This window comes from Rhododendron vialii, chromosome 13a (assembly GCF_030253575.1).
Source record: "Rhododendron vialii isolate Sample 1 chromosome 13a, ASM3025357v1".
NCBI lineage: Eukaryota > Viridiplantae > Streptophyta > Magnoliopsida > Ericales > Ericaceae > Rhododendron > Rhododendron vialii.
The window spans coordinates 25,834,627-25,844,257 of record NC_080569.1 but is presented as its reverse complement, the minus strand read 5'-3'; the positions used below and the strand labels follow the sequence as shown (position 1 = coordinate 25,844,257).

General features: G+C 37.6%; 1 protein-coding gene across 1 annotated transcript; it reads left to right on the top strand.

Moving 5' to 3' along the window:
* The first annotated feature begins 758 nt into the window (after positions 1-758).
* Positions 759-9,511, top strand: LOC131313142 (calmodulin-binding protein 60 B-like). The gene is made up of 8 exons (XM_058341276.1): positions 759-1,174; positions 2,960-3,035; positions 4,516-4,574; positions 5,413-5,906; positions 6,245-6,405; positions 6,494-6,697; positions 7,053-7,287; positions 8,077-9,511. Exons 1-8 carry the CDS (start codon positions 1,062-1,064, stop codon positions 8,634-8,636), a joined length of 1,902 nt encoding a protein of 633 aa, XP_058197259.1. The 5' UTR covers positions 759-1,061; the 3' UTR covers positions 8,637-9,511.
* The last annotated feature ends 120 nt before the right edge of the window (positions 9,512-9,631 follow it).

The following is a 9,631-nucleotide window of genomic DNA, read 5'->3' as shown; positions in this document are numbered from 1 at the left end:
ACTACTTGTTTGAGTTTTTTTTCCTTTTTAAATAAATAAAATTTGGCTTAAGGGTTCGAGAGGAGGTTTTAATGCCAAATTTGAGATGCCAAAATGCCACATAAGCCTTCAAAAAAATTTTGACATCTTCAATTTGAAGTCAAGTGTTGGAGATGCTCTAAGTTCATTTACCTTTATAACGATTACTCTATTTATTTCAATTTTGCTCTTCATATTTATCAAATAATTTTTCAGCTTAAAAAGTTCACCATTCAGATTCTAACAATTTTATCAAACAACACCTACATATATGAATCCACATAGATGTATGGTGATAAGAAAGGCCAAAGGATATGTGGGAGTTGGGGACAACAAGCTGTTGTCTCGGGGCAAAACAATATCGTTTCGAGTCCGAAATCTTGATCTGACACGTTAACTTGAAAGATCTTATCACAAACTATGGTCTTGCTAAAAACCGAGTTGATTGAACATCAATAACCTATTGAACGAATCATTCTTTTAACAAATCATCTGTTTACAATGTGGTTATCAATGTCCAAAATATTAAGCCAAAAATTAAATCAAAAAGAATGATTCCTCACTAGGATATGATGTTCAATCAACTCAATTTTTTTTGTTTTGCTCCGTGACAGAGCCCCCAAATCCGGACATGTGTGGTGGGGGAAAAAATTTGCAGTGTACCAAACGAGTCCTTATGAATACTACAAAAGAGGAAAAGCTATTCTAGTACACAAGCCGTAATGCCGTATATGAGTAGTATACCTCTTAACTGTTCATGAGCCGTCAGAGTGGACAAACCTTTTTAGACGCCACTGGATGAAACGAAGATTCGCAGCCTCTTTCCTCTGAACTTTCCCGGAAGCCTCTCGACCTGGAAAACGATTCAATTTTCCCGCTTTCTCTTTCCCTTTCGCCTTTTCCCCTTTCTCCTTTCTTCTCTCTCTTTTCGAATCCACGAGAGAATACTGTCGGACTGCTCGTATAGCTCGTTTTTTTTGTTTTGGATCGGATCAGATCTGTTCTCGTGATCTGAATCGAGGGACCGTTCGGAAGCAGAGAAAATGCAAACTAGGTACATGGAGAGGTCCAACAGCATGGCGAGGGAGAAGCGGGCTCTGGATCCGACTGCCAGTGAAGAAGGTCAGCGCGACCGGAAACGGCCTGCTCTTGCTAGGTACTATAAAGTTTGTTTTATTTTATTTTTTCCGGTTTTTTTTTCCATGTTTGTTTTCAATTTCTTCTGCTTTTTTTGTTTTTAGTATTTTGATTGTTTTGTTTAGGCAATTGATAGTGAAAGTGCACGTAACATGATCCTCTCTATATACTGAGCCGAAAAAAGGAGAGAGTATCTATTTATTTATGTATGAAGTTTGTTTTCAAAAATTCTGCTGCTTTATTAGTTTTTAGTATCTTAATCGTTTTGTTTAGGCAATTGATAGTGAAAGTGCACCCAACATGACCCTCTATGTATGCTAAGGAAAAAAATTAGAGTATAGTACATATTTATGTATAAAGCTTGTTTTTCGATTTCATTTTGTTTTTTCATATTTGTCTTCACGTATTGCTGCTTTATTTGTTTTTAGTATTTGTACTGTTTTGTTTTGGCAATTGAGAGTGAAACTGTGAAAGAGCACACAACATGACCCTTTTTATATTGAGTCAATTAAAGAGCAGAGAAAATATATGTATGTTTTTTTTTTTTTTCTTCATGTTTGTCTTCAAATTCTGTTGCTTTATTGTTTTTTAGTTTCTCTTTTATTGTTTTGTTTAGGCAATTGATAGTGAAAATGTGAAAGTGCACAACATGACCCTCTAAATATATGCCGAGAAAAAAAAAAAAATTACTTTAGTATGTTTTGTAAGTGTTGAGACTGGCAAAGGAAATTGACGAAGCTCTTAGATTTTACAATTATAGAAAAAGTCGCCTTTTTGAAGTACAGCTTTAGCATCTAGTTTTGTACATCAGTAAAAAGGATGACAGTTATAACATACATACATGCATGCATGAAAACTTATGTATGTATGTAAATATTTGTATGCGTTGAGACTTACAATTATGAAAAAAGGTGACCTTTTTGTGTGCACTAGTAAAAGGATGAAAATTGTATTGTCCATGCATTTTTCTCTTTTTAGGTATGAAGTTTGTTTTTCGATTTTTTTTTCCAATACTCGTCTTCAAATTTTGTTGCTTTATTGCTTCCTTATTTAAGCAATTGGTTTAGAAAATGCACGCATGAGAACTGCCCATGTATGCAAACATGTATGTGTAAATTTGCTTATTTGTGTGGAAAAGGAAAGAAACGAAACTTTTTAGATTCTGCAATTATGGCAAAAAGCCCTTCTTTTTCAAGTTTTCAAGTTTTGTACATCAGTAAAAGTATGCAATTATTTTGTCCATATTTTCTCTTTCTTGATGTTCTGAGATGGTGGCATATAACATTGAACTGAGAAACTTGTTTGTGCATCGAATTGGTTACTGCAAGGAGTCAAAAATAGGGAAATCTTGTTAATAGTGTTATAGAGAGGTGGTTGAGTTGTTTCTTTTGCCTCAGTCTGGAGCTATTCCTGCCCTGCTATTGTTTCGATGATGTTTTTGCCCTTTCTGTTTCATTTGATTTTCTATTTTCTTGTGCATCTTTTGTCCGGGTGCACATTTGGAAACCAAATTGGGTCTTGAGTGATGATTTGATATCCTGTCAATTGATGGGTGATGGAAAAACCATGGCCTATGCAATCGATGCAATTCCTGGTTCTTTGTTTTAGTTTGGGAAATATCAGTTTTCTGATCATTCTAAACACATCTCACCTGCACAAGTGCTTGCCAATTGGATTAGCTGTCTCTTGCAAGATCTTATGTCATGGATTAATTTTCTCAATAGTTGAAGCTCAGTTTCTACTTCTGTAAACTTTTTGGGAGTGCGTCACAACTAGTTTATTGATGAATCCGCATTTTGTACAGTGTCATTGTTGAAGCTCTCAAGGTGGATAGTCTGCAGAAACTTTGTTCATCACTGGAGCCAATTCTTCGGAGAGTTGTAAGATAACTTTGCCTACCTGTGGATTCTTCTTTTTGTTTACAGCTTCATTTGATCAGTATATGGCCGGAAAGAAAGACGCAGGGGTAGTCGACGAAATCAATCCAGGAATAGCTTTGCCTTGTGTTGTGTTGAGAATGCTATGCTTTCTGGTGTATGTGTTTATTTCGCATGTGAATATATTGAGATTTGAGAATATGAGCACTCTCAGAGCAGTCGAAAAAGTCACTACATTTTGTGAATTTATGACTTCCCCATTTTTTAGAGATATGGAACACAGACTCAGCATTGAAAACAACTATTTGGGCTACTTACCATTTTATATTTGATATTGTCTTGACAACCAGTAGAATGATGGCATCTGAATGCTTAGTCTTATTAAATGTATCCCATGGCATGCTTTCATTACCTGATCTAGAACAGACAACGTCCTTCATTTTCTCTTCGAACGAAAGTGTTACAAAACAAATATTAGGCACTAGGCTCGCTTTGGCTTTCCTAAACCATAGATTCTAGCAATTTTGGGAGGTTAAGTTGCCGACTCTGTTTTACAAATCAATAGTGATAGTGTAATTTAAATCACATTTGCTGTGGACATTAAATTATCGCCCAGCTGTAGGACTATGACTTTTTTTTTTTCCCTTCCTTTATACTTCTTTAAACCACATCCTTGGCAGTGGCCGTGTCCTGCATAAATTTAGTTTGGAAGCCTGCCACAAGCTGGACTGGTAAAAAAGATGTTTCTGCAATCCATAGTTAAAGCTGGTGTTGTCAATATGGTATTGGAAAAAAGCTACAAATGGTCAAGGAGAAAATGACCTAGTTTGAGAAATAGTGTAGAATATGGATGATTTCATGGTTGAATTCATAACATGTCATGGACTTCTGAGTTTCATTTGGTAAGAATAAACTGGTCTCCAAAGACCATTTCAGCACAAAGATAAATAGAATGCTTCAATCTATGGGCATTGCATTTCATTAGATCAAGTTGCTTCTGTTAGATAGCTTGATATACATTGTTGGGCCCATTTCCTAACAACTTAAGCTTTTGGGAGAGTTGGTAACTTAACAGCTTCTCTATGTATGTGTTTATCTACGTATGATTTTTGTGGAGTGGGGGAGTTTAAATTATTTCATGCTGTAGCCTCGAGAAATCATGGGAAAAGCCGTAATATGGCATAGGGTGAGAATATTGAAAATGCACAAATGTGAAAGTCTCAACATGGAAAAAAAAGGTTTACCCATCTGGATTATCCAAGGGGGAGATGTCAGATGTGCATGCACCAACATGTTTCATTATTGGTTAAAACAGCATGTCGCTGTTCTCTTCTGAATCCAGTCACGTAAGGGGAGTATACCATCCACAAATGTTTTTGACAATGCATAGAAAATTGTGGCCTTAATTTATTGTTCTTTAGATGTTTGGTTTAATGATGCTTGAGTATTTGTTAATAGGTTTGAGTTCTTGATTGCCAAATAGGTTAGTGAAGAGGTGGAGCGTGCTTTGGCAAAGTTGCACCCTGCTAAACTTAATGCGAGGTATCATATCTACTCTCTGTTATCAAAATAGTTGTGTTCCTTTTGACTTCATTGTAGATTTGGTTGGATTTCTTTTGCTTTTTCTTTGTATTCAATTACTATATACCTGTTCATCTTTAACTGAACATGATGACAATCTCTCTCTTCAGTGTCGTTGGCATCACCACCTTGTTTTTTATCGAAGTTTGGATTACGATTATTAGTCTGGCTCACAAAGCCTGTCTATATGGGACTTTCTTTGAGTCCACCTTCTAGTACTATGGGGATTGGTTGAGGGGCCTGGCCATTATTTGGACTAATATTCTAGTTTAGTGGTGGACTTCCGATCATCTGTGTAGAGTAACGGGTTTTATCATGTCATGTATCTTAACGCGAATGTATTCCACATTTGGCATGCTAATCATACGTATGCTTTTTTTTTTTTTGAAAACTATTAACGGACAGGAATGCCATGTGAAAACGGGATTGTTGCGGGTCTGTTTCACTTTGATGTTGGTAACTCAAAAGCTGTTGGGGGCATTTTGAAAACAGATCGTTCTGTTGTTTTGATTTCATATACTTGCCCAGATACGTGTGCCCATATCATAATTTTTTCTGCTTAGTTGATGCAACATTATAATGAATCACAAAGGTTGATGTTTGAAATCAGATGTGATTTTCTGACTATTATTCTCTCTTCCCTTCCTTAAAAAGCGATATGCTTTAAGTTGCGTATTCCTCTTTTGTACATCATTGCTATTTACTATCCAGTTTTCTGTTTGTATTTTTTTATGTACATAAGTCTATGTTTCATGCTTTTTTCCCCTGTTAGATTGAATTTTGAACGGGGAAAATGCAGGGCATCTCCTAAACGAATAGAAGGGCCAGATGGGAGAAACTTGCAGCTTCACTTCAGGTCCAGGTTGTCGCTCCCACTCTTTACGGGAGGCAAAGTAGAAGGCGAGCAGGGTGCTGCAATCCACATTGTTTTGCTTGATGTGAACACAGGTCATGTTGTGATATCAGGTCCAGAGTCTTCAGCAAAACTTGATGTGGTTGTGCTTGAAGGCGATTTCAATAATGAAGATGAAGAAGGCTGGAGTCAAGAAGACTTTGAGTCGCACATAGTGAAAGAGCGTGAAGGAAAAAGGCCTCTTCTGACTGGGGATTTGCAAGTGATTTTGAAGGAAGGTGTAGGAACCCTGGGAGATCTTACATTTACTGACAACTCTAGCTGGATAAGGAGCAGGAAGTTCAGATTGGGTCTAAAGGTCACCTCAGGCTGTTGTGAAGGCATTCGTATTCGTGAGGCAAAAACGGATGCCTTCACTGTCAAGGATCACAGAGGAGAATGTGAGTTCATGCTATGTCAGCCGTAATTGTTTCAAAATCAGTTTACTTTTTTTAAATCTCAGTTGGTCGATGGATTTCGAAACTTGTCTTGAGGTTATACATTTTCGGAAAGAATTTATTTTTCGAGAAAACATTACTTAGATATTTTCAAATTCTTCATAACTATTTCTGGTCATAACTATATAAAATTTTAAAAGGCCAAGTGTTTGAGTTTTCAAATCAAGTTTTTAAATATTGTTCCTAGAAATTAATTCTGAGAATAACCAAACATGTCCCTTATGTTTTCCTTTGCCTTCTGGATGTTTCGTGGTAAGTCCATCTTTTGTTTGTCTTTACAGTATACAAGAAGCACTATCCACCTGCATTAAGTGACGACGTTTGGAGACTAGAGAAGATTGGCAAAGATGGATCATTTCACAAGAGGCTTAATAAAGCTGGAATATATACAGTTGAAGACTTCCTAAGGCTTATAGTGAGAGACTCTCAGAGACTAAGAAATGTAAGAATCTAGAATTGTGTGTTGTAAGTTAGAATTTACTTATCCATGTGCCATAAGCAAAATATTAATTGATTTCTACGTTTTGTAGATACTGGGAAGTGGCATGTCGAATAAGATGTGGGAAGTCCTTTTAGAGCACGCTAAGACTTGTGTTCTAAGTGGGAAACTTTATGTTTACTACTCTGATGATATCAGGAATGTTGGTGTTGTTTTTAACAACATCTATGAATTAAGTGGCTTGATTGCTGGCGGGCAATATTGTTCAGTTGATTCTCTTTCGGATAGTCAGAAGGTAGGTATTCCTGGTGCTTGTCCCCATATTTGGAATAGTGTTTTGTATATTTCTGAAAATGACGATGTTTTAGGGAAATATTCCTGATCATAAACAAGCAGTAGCTACTTATGAGTGTGGCTTTGGGAAAATGCGGTTTGCTTCTGACTTCAGAAGTCTAGCAAAACAATTGTCTTGTTTTATTTACTTTTTTTTTATAAACATATGGGCTGTTACCTTTAAAGAGAAAACCTTTTTTTAACAGACCAGAGTATTAAGTGTAGGAACTTGAAAAGGATGGCTTTTGTGTTTTTGAATTGCTGCAACAAGAAGTGCTCGAGTCCTTGAGATTACTTCGACAAGTTGGTTTTTGCAGGTCTTTGTGGATAGCTTGGTGAAGAAGGCCTATGACAATTGGATGCATGTTATAGAGTATGATGGCAAGTCTCTTTTAGGCTTCAAGCAGAATCAGAACTCTGTTGCTTCTCAGAGTGACATTACAGTGGGCCCACAAGATTATTCCAACTCCTTTGATTCTCAGCTCGCACTACCAAGCCTTTCAGCAGCAATTCCTCAGCAGCACTCTATGAATCCAGTCCTCACTGTAGGAGGTGAGAATTATGTGGAAGGTGAAAGGTCAAAAGGGACTGGGGAATATATGTCGAAACACAAGTCTTATGTTTAGACATGACTGGTTCCAAGCACACGTGCATTGGACTTTTTAGAATCCTATTATTGTCAGATGTTTGCTGACACCAGCCAATTGGCATACATTATCGGAAAAATTATTTTCATTGGACCTGCCAAAGATTGTGAGTCTTGTGTGCGTGAGTCTTTTGGGTGGTGGTGGTGGTTGTAGGGGGAAACACCTTTAACGCACATTTCAAACAGATCTGATAGAGTACCCATTCGTTCTCTAAACTATCAAACACGTAGCACTTACGTTACATCGACTTGGTATCTGGTGTATGTATGTGAATATCATGATTGTTTAGTTCTCATGTCAAAGATACAGGCTTGCGGCAGGATATTGAAATTCGTGGGTATGTTTCTTTTATTTTTAAGTGCAAATTGTGTTGACAAGGAGTCTAGGAGCATTTCATACGTAGTAGTATATGATTTAGGTAGAGTACTATGATCCTAGATGAATGTCAAACTGAATTTTTTTGGATGCATATCACATACCCTTAGCAAGTGTCAGAAGCCTCGGACATGGGTTATGCATTTAAGAGTCCTTATAACAAACTTAACACACAAAATTAGATCTAACCTGTACCCCTTTTGTCATATAATACACACTTTAACAAACATACTTAGCTTCACAAATGCATACATAAATGAATACCTAACCTATGTTTGTTGTCATATTTACTTTTTCTTTGAATACTGTCTTTGACTAGGACATGATGTCAGTAACCAGTACCCAACACAGTCGCAGAATGTGAATCTCAATGCTCCTATCCAGTTCGACAGCACTTCATTTCCTCTTCACAACCAGCTGATCAGTACTTCGCTACAAACCCAGCCTCCCAGAAGTGACAACGCGTTAGCCCTGGGTCAACCAGAGTCATCCATGTCAAGCTTCCAGACTGGTGGCACATCAAATTTCAGTTCTTATAGGGGACTTGAGGACTTCTTCCCGGAGGAAGAGATTCGCATGAGAAGTCATGAGATGCTAGAAAACGAAGACATGCAGCATCTACTTCGTATTTTCAACATGGGTGGCCATGGTCAAGGTCATGCCTCTGTTAGCACATCTAACAATGGCTACTCTTACCCATCTGCAGCATTTATGCCCAACCAATCTTCAAACTATGTGTTTGATGATGACCGGACACGTTCCTCAGGCAAAGCCGTTGTTGGGTGGTTGAAGCTCAAGGCAGCTCTTAGGTGGGGCATATTCATCAGGAAGAAAGCTGCCGAGAGGCGGGCTCATCTTGTTGAGTTGGATGATTTATAGACATGGGGTTTGTATCCATGGGCAAGGGATCCTCTATTCAAGGTTGCTTCTCCAACTGTCCGAAGGCACTCCCGCCACACCGTGAGGCTGGGTTTTTGTATTTATGGGCAAGGGATCCTCTGTTTGCGTTACGATGAAGCGTTTCAGGATACCATTCTGCATCTTCTGAATGACCAACGGTCGTCTGGTATCTCTTAAATGGGATGGAGTTTTTTCGTCCTTTTTGATATTTAATCACCTTTCGGTTCATTTTTTTTACTTTTCTGGTTCTTGATGAGAGTAACTGGTAAAGTGGGGAGAAAAGATGTTGCATATTTGAAAAAAAGCCTGCTGGAGATAAAAGTAAGCCTTACTTAGACTTAGTTTTGTCTTCAGTAATCTTTTTTCAAATTTGATCATAGGTTTTTCCTTTCTATCTTTTTCCAGTTTCTCTCATCGAGACAAGCTGGAGAAGTGAAATAAAACTAACTGAAAGGTGGTAAATGTTCACAAGATACGAAAAATTATCAGTGAGAAGCTGACTTTTGTAAACATCGCCATTAGGTACAGATTCCTGTTAAGACTCGGAATTAATGTAGTATCGGGAGGACCATGGAAGTCTGAAAATTTAGAATGGCCTCTTTCTCATTTGCCGTCATATTTTTCATGGTAGAAGCAGGGGCAACTTTCTCCTCTATCTGTTGTACCTTATTCTTTTTTGTTTTTGGGTGGAGATTGTGCCTTGCTATCGTAGCGTGCTTACACAATAATCGCCATCGGTGTTGTATGTTTGTAACAGTAAGACTGAACTGGTAGCAGTGCTGATTTGATTGTATAATTTGCTAGTATGATTTGATGAGGACAGTGGCTTAGTATTATGAACGTGTTTTGTTGTATATTTGAGCAGCTGCCTTAAAAGCACACGGTTGGCAATGCTCGTGGTTTGAATCTGGAAGGTGATAATGGAATCTAAGAAGTTGCAATTATCCTCATAGAAGCTAAAACTGGTGATACTG